This window comes from Anser anser (genome assembly GCF_964211835.1).
Source record: "Anser anser genome assembly, chromosome: 4".
Classification (NCBI taxonomy): domain Eukaryota; kingdom Metazoa; phylum Chordata; class Aves; order Anseriformes; family Anatidae; genus Anser; species Anser anser.
Window position 1 is genome coordinate 17,864,062 of NC_139724.1, and position 20,586 is coordinate 17,884,647.

At 34.7% G+C, this 20,586-nt stretch overlaps 1 protein-coding gene across 3 annotated transcripts in view; it reads left to right on the plus strand.

Moving 5' to 3' along the window:
• Nucleotides 1–20,055, plus strand: part of TUSC3 (tumor suppressor candidate 3) — a 124,310-nt gene extending 104,255 nt beyond the window's left edge. For 2 of the 3 annotated variants that reach the window (XM_083834594.1, XM_083834595.1), the window contains 3 exons: nucleotides 9,646–9,720; nucleotides 11,743–11,833; nucleotides 19,756–20,055. In XM_083834594.1, the coding sequence (XP_083690720.1) occupies nucleotides 9,646–9,720; nucleotides 11,743–11,833; nucleotides 19,756–19,771 (182 nt within the window). In that variant the 3' untranslated portion in view covers nucleotides 19,772–20,055. The remainder of the gene's footprint in view (nucleotides 1–9,645; nucleotides 9,721–11,742; nucleotides 11,834–19,755) is intronic. The other variant, XM_083834596.1, reaches the window with a different exon arrangement.
• The last annotated feature ends 531 nt before the right edge of the window (nucleotides 20,056–20,586 follow it).

The following is a 20,586-nucleotide window of genomic DNA, read 5'->3' on the forward strand; positions in this document are numbered from 1 at the left end:
TAGAATAAACATGGCAGACTGTGCAAACAAAAATATTTAAAATAAGAGCATAGGGTAGATTTATTTAAGCAGAAATAGTTATGTTGTTGTTGTGGTTGTTAAATGGATATGAAAGCAGTAACTTATGTGGAGCTACCAACATGCTAGACATTACACAGTCTATAATGCAAAGTTTTTGCTTCTGAAGAGTGTGAATATCTCTGAGGAACCTGGGACGGCATAATTTACACAAACAAATAACTTTATTCACAGAAGTAATCCTGATAAGACAATGTATTTGTTGGGTAGATATCTAATTTGAACACATAAAAAGAGGATATATCTAAACAAATTATGATTTAATACTAAGACTTAGCATCTTCTCAAGATATCATCACAGTTTACATCTTTGTGTCTAAGTGCAATGGTCACTGTTAAGCAGATCTTTAGAGAGGGAGAGTACAAAAACAAAATATCCAACAATAACCAGCAATTTATGGATTTCTGAGCCAGGCCTGACGTGCAGAATATTTTAGCTCCTAGACACTGATGAATGAATACATTCTTATTTCTTCTTAATCCTTTTTTGAACTAGTTATGGAACAGCATTCTATAGCAATTAATTTTTGTAGTGTTAACTTCATGTAGCATCCTTTAGTTACTCCTTTAGATTGTTTAGTTGTTTTTTAGGCTATAGTTTGAACACAGTAAATTTATTGTGTGTATTTATTCCATCATAAGAAACAGTGTTTTGTCTGTTCAGTTCCTTCCTTCCTTCCTTCCTTCCTTCCTTCCTTCCTTCCTTCCTTCCTTCCTTCCTTCCTTCCTTCCTTCCTTCCTTCCTTCCTTCCTTCCTTCCCTTTTTCATTCTATTCCCTATTTCATTCTATCATCATATAGGCTTCGTTTTCGTTTCTCCTTTCCAAATTGAAAAATCCTACTCCTTCCTTATGTAGAATATGTTCCAGGCTGCTGGTGTCTATTCTTTCAACCCTTTGTTGGCAGAAAAGGGGTCATAGATAATGATTCAACAATAAAAATCAGGTATTTATAGACAAATAGTGCTGGTAGAGATTATGACTGCAGAATTAAGAGCTCTCTTTTTAAGAAAGGAACCATATGAAGTAAACTGAGCAATCAGTGTTATTGTTGTTAAATATAGCTGAATACAGATAGGGTATGCTGAGTTTAGTAAACCAAACAATGGAATGTGCAGTGCTGGGCTGTAATTATGACTCTGTGTGAAGATACAACGAGAAAGGTACAGAAAGGTAGCAAGGTTGGAGAGTGTGTGTTGAAGGTAAAAGACTCCTTTAATTCTTTCATTTCGCTAACCAGTACTTCTAATGAATGTCCATTTTCATCAAGTTTTTCTGTCACTCCCTTAGGAAATAAAATTGATTTGAATGTAATGAATATATATTTTTCTTTTTGCCAGGAAGGTAAATCTTTCTAATGCAGAGTTAAGTTTAAAAGTTGCAGTAAATATTTGCGCTATCAAAAGAGTTTCAGTTTTCATTAAGCAAATTATTTGATTGCACAGGAGATAAATCTAAAAGCACAATTATAGGAATTAACAGTTACTTATAACCTGATAATCTTCCACATTATTACTGTTAAACTTACTTAACTTTGATGCTGATAAAAATATGTGCACCTAAGTGAAAATGGAAATCTCTCCACTTTGTTAATTTGAATTCCCAAGACAGAATTTAATGTGACAGCTGTGTAGGTGGATATAAGATGTTGATTGAAAAGGAAAAAAAAAATCTGATTGGTTATGAAGAAAAAGACAAATCTTTTCTATAGCTGTAAAATTACACCTATTATGAAAGACATTTCCTGTCCTACAGAGTGAATTTAATGAAGTGTATTAAGTGCCTCTTTGGTGTAAGGGAACTTAACTATAGAATAAATTTAAATGAAAGATGCCTTCCTGTGTGTCAATGCAAAATGTAGTCACTGAGTGTAAGAACCTGAAATTTTGAGGCAATGTCGGTAGAACAATGCTCGTTTAGATCTGTGTTCTAAGACACTATCAGTCATGTGTAATGGAATCAAATTATGTCCTCCAGAGTTTATGTAAAAGTAAAAGAAGGTGCTAATGAAAGCAGTGATACAAGCTTTTTATTTGTTCGATCATAAGGATAAGGAAAAAAGGGAAGATCACCACAGTGGAAAAAGATGGAACTAATAGCACAAAATTATAGCATTTTTAAACATTTTTTTTAATTAACTGTGGAAATCAATGTCCAGCGCAGCAAAACATGGTGCATATTTTCTATAATCTACTTAATCTACTTGCATTTAGGCTGTAATACTGTCTGTCTGTTAACCTTGTAGGTGCTTCTGGATCTTTTGGAGGCTACCTGATTCCTCTCAAATGTAACAATGCATAAGGAGATGCTAATTAGAAAAATTAGTAATACTGTGGTTGATGTTTCCTTCTATTATCTCATTTTCCCTCTGCTTTCATCTCAAAATAATTCATAATATGATCTCTTGAGAAAGACCCTAAAGTTTGTTAGATGTCAGTGCGATGCACAGGGACTTTAAATTTACAACTGGGTTTTTGTCAGTACAACATACAATATAATTCTATTTCATCAGCTAATTGAATGATAATTTGGTGAGTCACTCTCTGATAAGATGTGTGCCCTGTGTATGAAATTGCTATCTCTGTAGTTTGGTAATTTTCAACCATTTTCAATATCTGTATCTCTAAAATTTTCCAGTGGAAGTACAAACCCGAGAAACAAATTTAGTTGTGGGCTGCTCTGACAGTTGCCTGATTTTCCTCATTTGCCTTTTGTAACTGTCTGACTACTAGTCCACAGACCAGAAGACATTCACTGACCACAGGCTAAAGTCAACAGAATTTTTCAGGATTTCTTTAGCTATCAGTTTAAATCTAATGGGAATTTTAATTGTTAAGAGACACATTTATTTGACTGAAAGATGCACAAACATTGTCCGAAGTTTTTTTGTACCTTTTGTATCCACAGACAGTTTTTAATAAATCAAATAGTCCTTGAGTACATTCATCTGAGGATAAACTGTATCTATTACGGTATCGTACAGGTCTTTAAAAGTGAAGGAAAGTACAATACCAGCCTAGAATCATATTGGTGGTGATTTATGATATAGAAAAATAATCTGTGATATTCTTTAAAAAATCTATAGGTGCTTAGAGAGAGCAAGAAAGATGGTATGTGTGCATGCTAAAGGATTAGTTGTATACTAGCAAAGAGAAGAGGCAACGTACTAGACCAAGTATAGCATTTGTAAGTGCTTAAAAATAATGTAAAGCAAGGAAACTAATGTACTGCTATATATCTGCTTGTTCTGGTGTACACTTCTGTGATTCATGTGCCTCTAGGACAGAAAATTTCTAGAGGCAATTTATAAAGCGTAAATAAGGTCAGAAATAATATTTGTTTTGTACAATGGCAACTACACTACAAAAATTTGTAAGATGGACAGGACTAACCCTGAAATTCCATCAGATACAATTTACAGAACTGAAAAGGTCATAAATATTGAAAGTAAAATTAATCTCTCCAAAGTTCATTTTAAATGTGATCCTAAAAGGCAACACCAATATGAATAATTAGGATAAAAATCAGGCTGGAAAACCCTGAATGGAGGGATGAATGTTTGATTAGTGATTTAGTACAAGCCTAAGCAGGTATCTTTATGCTATTTTGTTGCAGTTGAATTAAGCATTCCAGAATCTTTCTCTACTCCTAAAGCTTTTATAAAGTCTTTCCATTTTCTAATAAGTAAGAGCATCACTGGAGGTCAGGTTCCATCAGATTATCTGTGGATTAAAATGATAATCTTTGTGCAGTTCTCATGGATTGAAGCTGACATTAATTGAATGAATAATAAAGAAACTTTTTTCAACATAGGAGACTCCATATTAGTATCAAATTATTTCTCTGCTCTGTAAAATTGTTGAAAAAGCACTAAGAAGAAGAATGGTGTATTTTGCTTGGTACTTATACGGTTGAAATGCAGACTTGCAGTATCTTTACAGTTATGAACTGCGTTTTTCAATGAGTTGAGAGGAACTTGAGTGCCAAGACTAACTTGTAAAAGCTGTATACCTTCTAAAATTCTGGAAAGCCATTTGGTGTATCTGAGGCCAGAGCGTCTTGAGATGAGTAAGAAATGGAGCAAAGAGGGCAGGAGACTTGCAGGGATGAATAAGGAACTCCTGACAAAACTCAAACATAAGTTGGAGGTATACAGGAGATGGAAGCAGGGACCAAGTGGGGTGAATATGGGGATGTTGTCAGAGTGTGGAAAAATGTGACAAAGAAGGCCAAGAGACCGAGGAATGGAAGAAAGCAAATGTTACTCTAGTCTTCAAAATGTGCAAGAAGGGAGCTGCAGGCCAGTCAACCTCACCTCAGTCCCTGGAAGGGGATTCCCTGGAGATACTCAAAAGCTTTCTGGACACAGTCCAGATGTAACGTGCCCTAGGGGACCCTGGGTGAGCAGAGAGTTTGGACTAGATGATCTCAGCCATTCTGTGTAATGTTCAGGGTTGTTGCTGTGATGATCAGTACATCTATGTTCAGGCAATTAAAATTATTGAAGTATGTTCTGATCCTGTACAATTTATGAGTAAATTAAGCTCATATTCAAATCATTTTCAAATTATGCTCCGTTTTCTCAGCTTATGATTTAGGAGTCATCCTTCTCTGCTGAGATCAGACATACAAAGATTGGTATCTTAAACTTGCCTCCTTCCTCAGCCCTCAAGGCCTGTTGAACCATCCACTGGGATGGTTATGATCTAATTCAGAATTGATGATACATTGAAGAGCCAAAGTGGAATATTAGAATTGTTGTTCATGAACTGAAGCGACAATGTCATGAAAGAAACTGAGAAATGTTTAATTTCGGAACTGTACTTTTTGTCTTCATTATTATCTTCACACTAACATAAAAAAGTCAGATTCTCAAGGTAGAAAAGTGACTAATACCTTGTTTTCAAGAATTGCATGTAGCTAAAGAATATCTCCTAAACAGAATGATTGTAATGCGTGTTATCTTGGGATTTCTCAAATGTAAGTTGAAAGTTGAATACACCTTGAAATGGTTCAGTTAAAGAATGTGTAATGTGGTCAATATTTCTGAAGTTATAACAGGTATTTTAGAGGTTTAAATATTAACAGGAAAAAGTTAAGGCTGGTATTTCTCTAGGTAAGTGGGATATGTCCTTCTCATAAGGGGGCAGTAAAGAATTTTCTCGTTTTACTTACTATTACTCAGAGAAAAAAGGGGGGGGGGGGAATAAAGTCATAGATTTTCCTGTAGATCTTGATACTCCTTCACAGAAAATGTATGTGCTTTCCTTTTATCCACACACAATAAAGTGAATGAGAGGTTTTTAAAGTTCAAGGGATAACCTGTCCCTATTTTAGTTAACAATAAACTGAACACAAAGTTGAGTGGATGAACATTTTGTCCTCCTGTTGTTCTTGCTTATGAGTTATTAAGCAAGATGCGTGATCTGCAGCTTTAATGTAATTGTTTCTTTATGTGAATAATGTTAATGTAGGTTTTGTTTTTCACTCTTGGCAGTAATCCAGCAGATTATAAATGAGACCACCAAACTTTTTCACAAAGGTAACGAGTTGTCTATCAATTAATTTTCTCTCCTTTTCCTCCCCACTCACAACAGATGAGGACTAAATTTGTGAAGAAAAGATATAAATGATACATCACATTAATACATTTATGGATTACCAGATTTTCTTCCTTTTGGGCACTCTGGCTGGAATTAGTAGCAATTAAATTTTCAGTCAAAGCATGCTAATAAACAGCAGCCAGAATTTACTAGTAATCACTTTCATTTTGTAAGGTATCTATCATTCTGGAGTTTGTTGATGCAATGTTTATTTTTGTTTTTTAATACTTCCAGTCAAGCATCTTGGTATTTACAAAGCTAAATATTATGCTCTGCTACTTCTGATCATTTTATAAATAATCTTATGAATTTTGGTGATCACTGTTTTTCATCATACTATTAAACTGATCTCCCTCAGGTATCAAAATATTTGGAGCCTTTTCAAAAGAACTAACTGAATTGTGTATGTTGTCAATTTCTATGAAATGTACCAGCTGGGGAAAAAAGGGCAGCAGAATTTCAGTAGGTAAATCATTCCAAATTTTAAAATGAGAAGATATTTAACTGGATTTGCACACACACAAACTTCCTACAAAAGGATACATTTATCAGAAAATATAAGCACCTGAACTTGAAACATTTGCTAGCCATGGTTTATCTGAGTGCCACATTTCCCTCATGTTTTCAGAATAATTGCATAATGCATAGTAACAGGGATAAAGAGAAACAGAAAATAAGTACATCTTTTAATGCCATCTTATTTTTTGTGCATAGAAAACTGTCCAAGTAACCAATACTGGAGAAATGTGTTATCATAAAAGATTATCTCTGTAGCTAGGACCGTTGCGTTATTTTGTGAAATATCAAAATAATGTAAAAAAACATGCAGTATTAGGAAACAGCAGCCCGACATAATAAGTTAGGCTAAGAATTCTGTGGTAAAAAGCTAATGATTGCGTTGAAATCAGAACTCAGTAAGACTGATTCTTTTGCTTCAACATCATAGGCTAAGAATTCTGTGGTAAAAAGCTAATGATTGCATTGAAATCAGAACTCAGTAAGACTGATTCTTTTGCTTCAACATCATGAAGTAAGTGACACACTCACTGTTAGGGTGTGAAGTTATAAAGCAGGTGTCATTGACACTAACCAAGTGAGGCTAAAGTTAGAAAGCAAGAACTGAAGCAGAAATAGTGACAGTGTGAGGGAAGTTGTAGGGGTAATGATGTGAGGCTCCAAAAGAGCTGGGACAAAAAATAAGCACAGTTCACTGTGACACTGCTCTGTCACCCACACAGTAAAGAAGTGCTTCCAGATGTCAAGATGGAACCTCGTGTTCCAGATTTTGCACTGAAACAAACTATTCGTTAGCTGAAGCTTCAAACTCCTTGTATATTTACCTACTAGTTTTATTCTTGTTTTTCTTCTACTTTTCATCTGCAATCTTCCCAGTAGTAATATGTCTATGTCTGATGCATTCTCATTATTTCCAGGTTATTTTTGCTTTCAGTTGTATCTTAAATGACTAAAGTACTTAGGTATGCAACTCTACATATGTTAATGTCTCATTAATGAAACTAACATCTCCTAAGATTCACAATGAAGCATTCTCGTGCACAAGTCCCTTGAAATCACCAATTCCTTTAACACGGTCAGCGGACCCTGCCTCTGGACAGCATTGTATTAGGAACAGAGTCAGTAAATTTTAGACCTTTTCTTTCAAAACAGGCATTGGAAAAGGCGGTAATAGTGATGCTGATGTCTCTCAACATAAATTTAACAAATTCCTATGTCTGTTGATTCTGAGTTTCTGATGCTTTGGGGAAAAACAAACAAATTATAAATGGCCTTAAGACTGGGAATTGAAAGAGATTTTTCCCCAGTATTGTTGGGATTCAGTTATAGTCTTTTTTGATTTTCTCTGCCTTTAAGAATTTTGCATTTTTTCTCTAGGTAAAGTAGGACAGCATCATCAGAAAGACAGGGAGTGAGTTTAGGAGGAATTAGATCCCCAGTTTTTCACTTCCCAGGCAATTCTAAGCAATGGTTTTGTGCAGAACTTGAATATAACCATTCATTCCAAAGGGTCACTCTGTGCCTTATACCTTGTACATGTGTGAGAAAAGTAATTCAGGCTACTAACGTGTTGCTAGTGTCTAATTTAGGAATGTAGATAAGATGTCTGTACCCAAAAGATTGTTTATACTTGTATTTCTTTGTTATTGCAGAGATGAGTATCTACCTCTTTTCAGCACTGATGCTTATTTTTGTTAATCCCGTTATTCAATATTTGACTTTTCTCATTCTTCATGTATGAAATTTAGAAGTCTCAAATGTGAATCATAGAATCATAGAACAGTTTGGGTTGGAAGGGACCATCTAGTTCCAACCTCTCTGCCATGGTCAGGGATGCCACCCACTAGATCAGCTTGCTCAGGGCCTTGTCCAACCTGGCCTTAAACACCTCCAGGGATGGGGCATCCACAACCTCTCTGAACAACCTGTTCCAGTGCCTCACCACCCTCTGAGTGAAGAATTTCCTCCTAACCTCTGATCTAAATCTCCCCTCTTTTAGTTTAAAACCACTCCCCCTAATCAGGCTGCTGATCTCCTCTGAAGTGGGATGATGTTATCATTGACATGCTTTTAGCTTTTCCAATGATAAGACGAGGGGAAATAGCCTCAAGTTGCACCAGGGGAGGTTTAGGTTGGGTATTAGGAGAAATTTCTTTACTGAAAGGGGTGTGCAGCATTGGAATATGCTGCCCAGAGAAGTGGTTGAGTCACCATTCCTGGAGGTCTTCAAGAAATGTGTAGATTTAGAACTTATTAGTGTGGTTTAATGGTAGACTTTAGTACTAGGTTAAAGGTTGGATTAGATGATCTTAGAGGTCTTTTCCAACATGAATGATTCTATGATTCTATGACATTTCTAATAGTTTCGCCCAGTCTCAGTTTGAAATTGTATAACTGCAATTTAAGATGTCTTTAAGAATTTTGGTCTAATATTGATCATTTCTAACATGAAAAAAAAATGTTAATACAAATATTGATAGGATTAGTGCAAGTATAATCTTAGAGGATGCACATATTGTTCATGGCTGTAGCATGTTTGAAGTATCTCTCGTGCATTATCTGTGTAAGTAAATTGGAATACATCTCATTCTTAAAGTTGATACTTAGTCTGTCATCCTGCTACCTAGCCCCAGAGTCAGTAAAATTAAAAAAAATCCTTATTCAAGATTCAGTTGTCTCAAAGTTTGTATTTTCTGACGTTGTGAAATATAAGTCACACGACATGCTCCTGCTTCGGTGTGGCATTCATGCATGCCTCCTCCTCAGAACAGATGTTAAGCACAGTAGTAACCATTCTTTTTATTTATACAATTTCAAATAAACAATTAAGTGAATGGTTTAAGATCTAGCTAAATTAGTTAAATTGCTTTATCGTTATGTGCTTGTTTGTATTTGTAACAGTAATAATTAGGCAATAAACACTGCAAGTGACTGAGGACTTTGCCTCTGGGATGTTTCTCTGCTGAACTATTAAACAATATGGCACTAAAGAGGGAGCTAATATCTGTCTAGAAGCAGAGGAAGATAAAGCAGTCCAACTGCTTCAATTTTCATTTAAATAAATAAATAAATAAATTGTGTGCAATAACAATGATTTCTGGTTTTAGTCTCCATGTCTAAAATCCTTTATTTCCAATATACAGAATATTGGAAGATATTGGGAAATATCTATTTCCATAACTCTCCAAAAGTTGTGTGTCGTACATGAGGACTTACCCTTTAAAGCTTTTTGAACCTCCTATCCTCTTGTATGTCGAATGCACAAAGGAAAATGTTGCTACCTACTTTTGCTACAGGTGAATCTATTGTTACGGTATAGATTGTGATATGCAGCTTTGTATGTAAATACTTTTTCATTTTATTACCTTGAAAACTTTAGTTTTTAGCTGTACCTTTGTGACTTTCTGAGGTATCCACACATCTGTTGTTCCTTGACAATGGCAATACAGATGCTGCTATCACCATGGGAATGGTACTCCTGAATGAAGCTGCTACCTCCAAAGGGGATGTTGGAAAGAGGAGAAGTAAGTTGCTTATTACAATTAAGATAATGTTTGCACAATTAAAAGATACTGAGAAATTACAGATGAATCTGATTAATCCTGATTAAGTTTTCAAAAGGTATCCCTCAAACCAATTTTTAAGTTTTGTGGTGTGGAGAAGATAGTATAAAACTTCAGGAGATAAAACTGCATTCATATGAAGTTGTAGCTGTAAAATATATATATATATGTGTGTATATATGTATGCATGAATATGTATATATATAAATGGATTAAGCATCCCCAGCCAACCTACAGGTTGACACAGCATCTCCATGACGTAGTAAGGCATAGTGTGAATGATTTTTGGCTTAGGATTATGTTGAAAGTCAGTGAGTTAAAGAACAAGAGTTTAAAAATATTGTTTTTAACACATGAATTCAGGCATTTAAAATGCTTAAGATGACAATATCGGAAGGAGTGGAAAAACCTCTCTTACTTGGTACACTTTGCCAATATCGTAAGTTTCCACAGGAAGGTGAAAGCCCAACAGTATAGAACATACCCTCTTCTGTAATGTCTAAAGATTCTAAGCCTGAAGTGCAAGTTTAATATTTTTCTGAATTTCATTGGCATTCAGAATATTTAAAAGATTTTTGGCAATAAGTCATGTAAGAACATGATATGAAAGTATATAACTAATACTGATTTTGAAAGAGACCTTGACATGAGTTTAATTGGCATGTGATCATAGATCCAGATTGTATCTGGGTGTGTGAACGTAAGCATAGTGAAATAACAACAGGCTACAGTACAAAATCAAACTCCTTTCTGCTTGTGGTCCTTAAGTGAATGCTTTCTGTGTACTTGCCTTGCATTGTTTGTTCATGCTTAGTAATTTATTTATTCATGTTTTGAATTCATATTTATGACTAATGATTTTTTGATGATGAAATGTGTTTATAGGATTTGTATATGGCTAGTTTTCTTAAATTAACTGCAGAAATCATATATTTAAATTGACATGTCGGTTTTCACATGGCCAATTTTAATGAAAAAATGCATCCGTTTTCAGGTTCACTGACTTCATGGTTGCTTGTTCTTTGCTCAAAGCCAGCCACTTTTGATACGTAAATATTGCAATTAAATAGCAAAGGTTTGCCTAGGCTAGGAATAGTATAAGAAGAAAAGCTTTTAAAACCAAATTTGCTCATTAGAACCAAAATATAACCTAATGTAGATGAGATGCATCTCAATTATCTGCAACAGCTTGTAAAATGTGTCTTTTTTTTTTCCCCACTTGCGTACAATTGAGTGAACAATGGTGACTGATAAGGTTTTATGCTATGGCACACAGGTGCCAATTGCTGTTTCACATATCATTTCTTAATTTAAGTTTTTACTTTGCTAATTCATTTGTACCCTGAAAAGACTTAAAAGAGCTTGCATCTCATCTAGGTGCTATGAGAAGCTCTGTGTCTTTATTACTTATCTTCAGTACCAAAAGATTAATATTGTTGTTAAGAGTAAAAAAGAATTTGGCTACCAACCTTGAAACTTAATACAGTGTAATGTTTTAGCCATTAAGAATTAGATAAGGCAGCTACTAAACAGCCTTTGCTGTTACTTTAGCCTTAGAGGGTTGACTAGAGAGAACATGATTCCATTAGTTAAGCAATATTTTTCTAAATGTGATTTGTTTTCTGAAAAGAACAAGCAAATGCCTGAAATGACATTACGTGATATGTATAATTTACAGGGTTACTAAATCCATTATCAGTGGTAAGGTGTTTGCATCCACACACATTTGAGTTGCAAATTGCTACTCCTTTCTTGAAAATACATTCATACTGACAAGTTATTTTTTCTTAATAACCATAAATATTATTTCAGCGTGTGTTTGAATTCCTGTCAGAAGATAGTGGGCATCAGTAGGCAAAGCAGCAACATTTTTGTATTTCACTGTCAAAATCCCTTATAAATGATTGACATAAATAATATTCTTTGTAGAAATTCCAGTTTAAGTCTTTTATATGCTAGTAAACAAAGTTGTTTTCTTTCCAGTAATATGCCTGGTAGGCCTGGGTCTGGTGGTCTTTTTCTTCAGCTTCCTTTTGTCGATATTCCGTTCCAAATACCATGGCTACCCATATAGGTAATCTCTCATTAAATTCTCATTTTATATATTTCAATAACTTTGAATAAGTTTAAGAATAGCTTTTAGGTAACAAATATTTAGTTGTTACCACTGGAGTCTGTGGGAGCTGGAAGAAGCAGGAAGAAAGGTAATTAATCAAAGCGAACCCAAAAGGGCTGGAAAGCTAGTGGGGTTGACATGACTGTTACTGCAGATCAGTTAAATTAGTTTGAGCACAGACCATGTCATCTACAGTGCCACCACTAAAAATGCAAAGGAAAACATATGCTTGAATTTATAAACCTTTTTTAGATATTTCTTTGTGCGTCTTTAAAACTAAGATAAAAGAAACACCAAACCAGTGTACAGTGCTAAGCTATGCTTTATCACCAAGTTCCATCTTTTTTGTCAGAAACACCGGAGAGGAAATAAAGAGTTATGATCTTTAATTATATCTACATCTGCCAATTAAACAGTTGTAGTTTGTCAGACAAGCAGAAAAAAAGTGGAGAAATAGTAAATGAAAAACAGTTCTTGCCCAAGGATGTAGAGAAGCCTCTCCATTTTGCAGGTGGATGATCTCATCTGTGAGTCACCTGTAGAGTTCTAGACTTGAATCACATCGCCTTGCTCATCTATTAACATATTTTCTCAGTAGCCTGTTAAGAATCCATTATCATTTTCTCATGATCCCAGTATAATTTTTAGATTTACATGAAAAATCCTACCCCAGAGGAAAGGGAAATGTGCAATTATGTGAAGTCTTCAGTGCTATAGCAATGATGGACCAGGCTACTGAGATAAAAGCAATACAGTGACATTTCCTGAGTCATCAAGTTTGTGGAACAAAACAGAGAGATCTGTTGATTTTTCTCATTCAAAGCTTTCTTTTATAAGATGACTAAAATATTTTTAATGAGGAAGAGTCTTCTGTTGTTCCAACAAATCTCCAACATCAATAGTTTTGTTCCGTTGACTTTTGATCCTATTTGAAACTGTGCTGTTCTTTCTTTTGCTCCAGTCTTTGCTCCTTTTTAATATTTTTTCATGTATATATATGTACATATTATACAGTTGGCATAGTCTTAACGTGCTATGTAAGGCTTTACAATAGAGATAAGATGCATGTGAGCTGTTTTCCTCCCTCTAGCTGTCCACAATGCATTTTAAAGAAGATGTTTGCCTTATTTCCAGTAAAATTGGTTTCTATAAACTAGTAGACTAATCATTCACAGAATATTAATCTACATTACTATTTAACGTGGATGAAAGTAAGTGGATGATATTCATGCTGCTGTATAGATATAGTAACATTTTGCTGAAAGATCTGACATGATGAAATGTCATCTAATACGTATACAAAATATACATAAGGGAAGCTTTTGCACCACAGATTGAAGGCTATATTTTGAAGTAGAGAACAAAAGAATTGTCTGTTAATGTTAACAGTTCCGCTGTTAATGCCACTGTTAATGAATCATATAAGAATACTTCTACAGTTTTTCTCTTAGTGTTGCTTTCTATGACTAGCTCTTGTGCATTAGTGCAGTAGCCAGTTTTATATTCTGTGTTTTGTTCTACCACTCAAGACAATAGAGCTCTTCCCCTTGCAATATGCACAGAAGGTCTGTTCCTGCTTTTTATTCTTTCCTGCTGGAAAGGGAAGAGGTCTTTAAAGAGCTCGATACTATAATACTGCAAGATTTCATCAGTGTGGAGTTAGTAATTTTCAATTTGTGATAGTCTGTACAGCCTCTCAACGTCTTCTACCTTTTAGCCTTCAATAACTTGGGGTGAAGAACAGAATCTAGTCTCCAAAAGTGTGAGATATTCTTACTTCCCATTAAGAGCTTAGGTTGAAGAAGTAATTATTAGCTTCATCTGCAGCACATTAAGGTCACTTTTCATTTTTAATCCTTTCATTTTAGGAATGTTCTTACCACCTATTAACAACATGCTTATATGATTTTGCCAACTTCCAGACCTTGCATGGTATTTCTGAATGCTAGCACTAGAAATTTTTGACTCTTATGTTACACTTAAGATGTCTGAGGTTGAACTGTACCTTTTGAACATGACTATGGCTTGGCTACACAACACCGTAGATGTTCATGCATACCTGTTTTCTGGGGGATTTCCTTCTTTTTGTGCTAATGTTTTTTGCTGTAAATTTTGGGGAAGCAGATTTTTTTTTCCCACAATTGAATCTGCTCTTAGTGAAAAAATAAGACATCCTTTTTTGGTTGTCTAGCAGAAGCTGAAGCCTGTGTAGATTGTAGACTCCTCTGTTAGTATCCAAGCTAAGAATAAAGGATGTGAAGAAGTAGGAGAAAAAAAAAAAAAAAAGAGAGAGAATTTGATTTCTATCAAAGGTTCAGTAAATTTAATTTGCTATGCAATGCATGTGGAAAAATGCACGTTATGTTACAGCTGGTGAAGAAAGAAATAAAAGAAATCTAGGATAGTGCTGAAAAGAATGATTCATTACAACCCTGTTAAAGTGAGATACTGCTTCATCATGCTGCTACTGTGAAGAAACTGTTAGACCCATAAACCAAAATCTGGCCTAAAGAGCTGAGTTAGAATCAGCATCACAACTTACTAATCAATAACACCCATGAGATAAATTCATGAAAGAATGAACTCCATGGATGCTAAGTACATGAGAAACATTTAGTAGCTGACGCGGTGTTGTTGTGTGTTGTTCCTTGTTTTTGTTTTTGTAACATTACTGCTTCTACAGAATTTAGCAAGATTTTACAGGCTTGCTTGTACTCTTCTAGATTCTCCGTGTTTTCATGGGAATGAACTAACCATTCAGTCCTAAATCCTCATTCAGTGCAGAATCACTGGAAACTGTCACTAGAATTGATCCTATTACTTTGCCATGATGAAATTTCATTTACTTGTTTCCAAATGTTTAATGTACTTATCTGTTCCTTTCCGTTGTTAAATCTTTGAGGGTTTTGTGGGTCTCTTGGGTAGTTCTGAACCCATTTTCTGTTCCATTGTTGTAAATAAACATGCTATTGATTCTTTGACACTTCAGTTGTCTCAACCATGTAGTCTGCATGACACTGTCATACTCTTTCTGAAGAGAAGCTTCTTTATGTTCATACTTAATTAATTTTAATTTAAAGCGAACACACAGAACAGTAAGGTATACTAAATATATAAATTCTGTTATTTTCTCATTGCTCCTTTAATTTTATATCCTGCACTTAAATCTTAGTCATATATGCTGATACACATTCATCTTTTTGTCTGAATTTCTCAGTATCTTTCCAAAGAGTTTCTTGTCCCATCAATTGATCCTGGTGTAGATATGTCTTACGAAATGAAATATGTCTGTCTTTTTACTTTCACTGGTAGTAGGTTTCACTTTGAAACTATCAGTCGTTATGTGATAAATTGTCCTCAGGCTAGTAAAGCTTTGCCTGTAACAACAGTAGCAACAATGCATACTAATGATTTGTCAGAAAAAAAAGAATGTTCATCTTATCATGCCTAAAGCAGTATTTAAAGAAAATGTTTTAATGCTATATACATAATCACAAACATCAGCTTCTGTCTTGAAAAAAAAAAAAGTCTGATATACCAAATTGTTTGTGCTGTCACTAAACAATCAAGTCCTCTGTGAAGCAGTATGCATCAATAAAAAATGAAAAACTAACATAACCTGCTGTGCATCCTCTTTCTCTCCACTGACCTCTATGTAGTAAAGATAAATCAAAAACAGAGGTAGATAAACATAAAGCAGGAGTCAAAAACTGGAGTAAAACAGTCATTTCCTTTTCTAATGTGCATAAATAAAAGTACTGGGAATGCTGTTACTTCCTTGACCCCGGTAATGCCATTGTCAGTGTTAATTTCTGTGACAAACAGAAAAGTGCTAGAGAACAGCACAAGTCTATAAATGTGCTCTTTAGAGGGCACATATGTATGTAGGAAGGGAAAGTAACATTGTGTTTACATTATTTTCATCTACTTCAGACATCTTCCAATTAAGTTTTCAATTCTTCCTTCCACAGAATATTACTTTCTGAAAGTTAGTGTTGGGGAAAAAAAAAAAAAAGTTACTATGTTGGTAAAATACTTTTATACAATAAACTTTTGGAGTGAGAGGTGATGCAAAATGGAGGTCACCGTGAAGGTTACTTACTGAGTGTACACAATCATGATGGATGAGTTAGCATGTAATAAATCTCTCCCCTCGAGCCATTTTTACCAGGGCAGGTTTTTTTCATGCTGATACTAAACTACATTTTTGTGAGGAACAAGATGGAATCTTTAATTTTGCTAAAACTTTTATTTTAATTGTTGTCATTTATGGTTGAATGGTAATGCATTAATTTTATTTCACACTGTTGAACATTTTCCCCTTTATAAAGCTTTCTGGATAAGATAGGAGTGTTGTTGTATCCAAAGGAATATTTTTAGAAGTTTTTTCACCCCAACATTTAGACTGAATAAGTGATATGTTAAGTATCAGATATTCGGTCATTGAGCAATAAAATTTCACTATATCAACACAAAATCTTATCAGAAACTAGTACACATGGGAACAACAGAGAGAATATACTTAACTCTGAGGCAAAAGTATGAACTCTAGGTTAGCTTTTCTGGTCAGAAAAGAGCTTTGAAAGTTCAGTGCAAATGTCACTTCGGGCAGTTGCAGTCCAAAAAAAGCACAGAAAATATTAAGAATGAGAAAGGACAATAAGAACAAAACAGAAGATATCAGTACGCTAGCACAGTAGTGTATTACTGTGAATATTAGGAACGTAAATATTTGTAACACTGGTTTCTTCAAGAGGACAGACAGACAAAAGTCTTACCCACTGTTTACTAATGTTAAAATATATATATATATATATTTTGAGCTTTGGCTGAAATTTACCAAGTGTGTTGTCTTTTATGCTTTATTTTCTGCATTAATTTTTAGTATGGCTTTGTTATTGTTCACACTTTTTACAATCCTTTCAAGTCTACGACTTACCACGTGCTTTTTTCTTAATCTGATTTTAAATGATACGAACAGCTGAAAAGTTGAAGTTTTCAAATAATTTTTATTAAGTTGCTTGCATTATGTAACAAAGGTAGTGTTTTTTTTTTAACCTGCATTTGAGTGTTTCATTATCAGATTAGCCTTTATATCAATTGCATTTGTGTATTATTGAAAAGATTAAGGTGAAGAGGTTTTAGTTAAGTCATAAAGAATAATCAGCCTTCAGAACTATGTACTGGGAGAATGGAAAAATACATGTTCTGTATTGACTAGCAGAGAGAAAGAACTAAGCTACAAGATAGCACGATAAATAAAAGATGCCTTATTTTCATGAAATGAACATAAATGTTAAGTCAGACATGAAGTATTCATTCATTGCTTAGAGAAAAGCAGTCAGTGCAACATGAACAGACAAATTACAAGATGCCCCAGAGCTGCAAAACTCCTTGCATTCACCGTATACACCATATAAGAAATGTCTATCTCACTGTAATTAAATTAGTTTCAGTAAAGAAAACTTGCATAATACTGAACAATAGAGATTAAATAGAAGTGAATAAAATAGAATAGTTATTTCTTAAAAATATATTTGTAAAATATAAGTGAACATGTATGCAGACCAATTAATTTTTTTAATAGATGTGAGTGCTACAAACAACTGCTCAGGTGTTCCACACTGAGTTCATGCCTAATTAGTTTGATTCACCTCAAGTTTATGAACTGATAAATGTATTTCTGTTGAACACCAGGATTCACAGTCAGGTCTATGGTGCTCAGCAAAATAGGTTATTTTCCTCAAAACAGAGGAAATAAGAATAATTTTAAAAGACAGGAGAATGATAATACACATTTATCAAGACAATGAACTTCAAATTTATTGTTTTTATATTACTCTTCTTAATGTGGCTGGACAGCAGTTTCTTGAGAAAGAAGCTGTCCATTGAAATGGAAACAAAACAGCCCAGTCTCTTCCGTGCATCTAAACTATCCAACAGCATACCTAATTAATGAATAGCCACAAACCACTGCATTTCTCTCTGTGAGAAATGTCCATATTCAGTGCCAGTTTGTAGTCCTTTAAAGAACAGACCTGAATTTCAGGTGTCTGGCCCCATAGCATATCTCTTAAGAAGGGAATGCTTCTTCCTGTGGCAGTTTGCATGCTGTTCAATGAGTAGGACTTCTGTGATTGTCACCATTAGAAATTTCTTTTAGCTTTTATAGCTTTCCTGTAAGTCCTGTAAGTTCTGCCATTTCCTCCTACCTGTTGTACCCATTTCCAGTTAGTTAATGTCTGGAAGGGCACAGTTGGGCCATCCTTTCCTGCTGTGCTTTGCCTAAGGGGATATGTTTTCTTTTTTTTCTTTTTGCAGATCTTTTCCAACAGATGTTGTCCAACTTGTCATAGATTTTTCAGAAACCCTGCCTCCTCCCCTTCTTTTTTGGCGACTCCCTGTATCATGATTTTTATGATGTTTTGGCTTTTTGTCATTTTCCACCTTTGGCTTTTTCCTTCTTTGAGCATCTCTTTGGCTTGTTTTATAATTTCTACATTACTTTCAGTGTTTACCTTACGCATGTTCTATATTATGTCTCTTAGCTGCTAAAGATGCTGTTCAGTTACAAACAGAAAGTAAGGAACAGTAGACACGATAATGGTGTATTTATTCAAAATGACACTGCTATATTTATATATTCCTACAGTTATATCTTTCAGTCTTTCAGCCCTATCAACACAACCTGCATGATTACTGTACTCTTCACCCTTCCCACTCTTCACCTCCAAAATTTTTCATTGACTGTATTCCTCTCTTCTCTCCTCTCCTCTCAATTCCGTCTTTCCTATACATGGCCTTACATATGTATCTTAGACCTAGGTTATCTTTCTAGTATCCTGTGCTCAGCATTCTCTTACTTCTCTGTTAGCACCTTACAATTCACCTCGTCACACAGTTGTTCTTGCTAGCTTTTCCCTTTCAGTAATCACCCTCCAGCACCCAGCCAGTTGCCATCTGTTTTGCCTTGGCTTGTATGTCTTGCCTAATAAGCGTGTCAACTTTTTGCAGCAGGGAACATCTTTATACTGGTACTGTCTTTTAAGCTTATGGCAATTGCGTGGCTGTTTTGTAATGAGTAATTAATTATGCCATTAATGGAAAACTGATGAAGTTAATACAGTGTGTACGCTAGAGCACACTGCATTTCTATAAAGGAGTGGAAAGATCTTTTATGCAAAGCTAGAGGCAGTGAAGCTGTAGAAATCCTTCCGTTCAGTAGCTCATTGTTTTTATGTTTGTACTGTTAACTGAGTCTGTGATTGTGTCTTTGTGTTCCCATTAACCTATTTGTAAGATAACTCTTCTTTGGTAAAGTCCTTGGAAATCCCCAAATGAAAGGTATGACAAGCAATGTGTATGTGTTTTTTTGTAAATACAAAGCTGTGTTCTGAGGTAAAGAAGCAACAATGTCATCTGAAACTTCTTAATTTATTAAAACATTAAAAATGTAAGAATCTGCAGCCTTACAGAGCCTTGCTAAGTCCTGTATGCCCTCCTTGCTCAGGGGCCACTTCAACAGTAAAGAATGCTTAAAATAAATCTGAAACATCTCCTGGGAGAGGTAGTTCTCACTTTAAGTAGTAAGAGCAGATGCAGAGCTTGATTGAAGAGAACAGATGTTTGAAGTGCATTTTGCTTTTTAATTTTTTTAATAGGAAAATTTAAGCTTCAGTCACTCAGATTTTTATTTTATGGCTTTCATCTTGCTTAGTAATTACTTAATAGGATATAAAAATTTAAGAGATTATTACACAAACATTGGCTGACTTTTCAAATGAATGTTTTCAAGTCCTTGTTTATTCTTTTTGAAATAATTGTGGTGCTATATTTTATAGACATTTCTCAGCATTTAATCATGTTTCCTTTCTTTTCAGCTTCTTAATTAAATGAATTCAAGAGGGATTCATTTAGAGCTGCTTACCATGAAGATAAGCTGTTACTGATATTATCTGCCCACCAATGTTACATGTATTCAAGAATCTTTTGTTGGTTCGTCTGTTTTTGTGATAATTTATATAGTATGCTGATAGAGAAATGAATACAGTTATACAGTTTTATGCAATGAATGCTTAATTTATAGAAACATACAGTAAACATCTCATTGGGAGTGCTAAAAAGTTATGAATATAGTATACTTAGTGCTCAAGAATTTAAATAAATTTCTTTATAATGTGCTTCTGTTTAAGGCTTCCTCATTGACAAGAATCCAAGGTGTATTGCCAGGATTTTTCATCTGAAGTTTGTTAAAAGCTTTTGAGATATGTTTTAGCATATGAACAAAATATTGTTCTTTAAACTCCTGTTTAGAGAAATACCATGGTGGGGACTGTAATTTAACAACTCCATACATCTTGCTACCACTTTGCTTTGAAACTGTTATCTTAGGGGACAATAGAATTCAGCCCAGAAGTTTTAATTTTACATAGTTGTTTGCACACTGAGCATACTAACACAGTGTCATGTAGGATCCCCCCAAAACACGGTGTAGCCCTTTGGTAGCCATTCTAGAGATGGTACAACCTAGTATATTTGTAGCTACCATTACAAGAGTAAGGATCAAGGAAGTCTTGGAAAAGCCCCATCTGTTTAGGTAACATTCATTTTTACTGAACTATTCAATAAACCTCCAATTAGCCAGACAACTCAGTGCCTTTGTCTGCAGTTCTAGAGGTACGTTTAGGACACACCTAATGCTAGTCCTACTC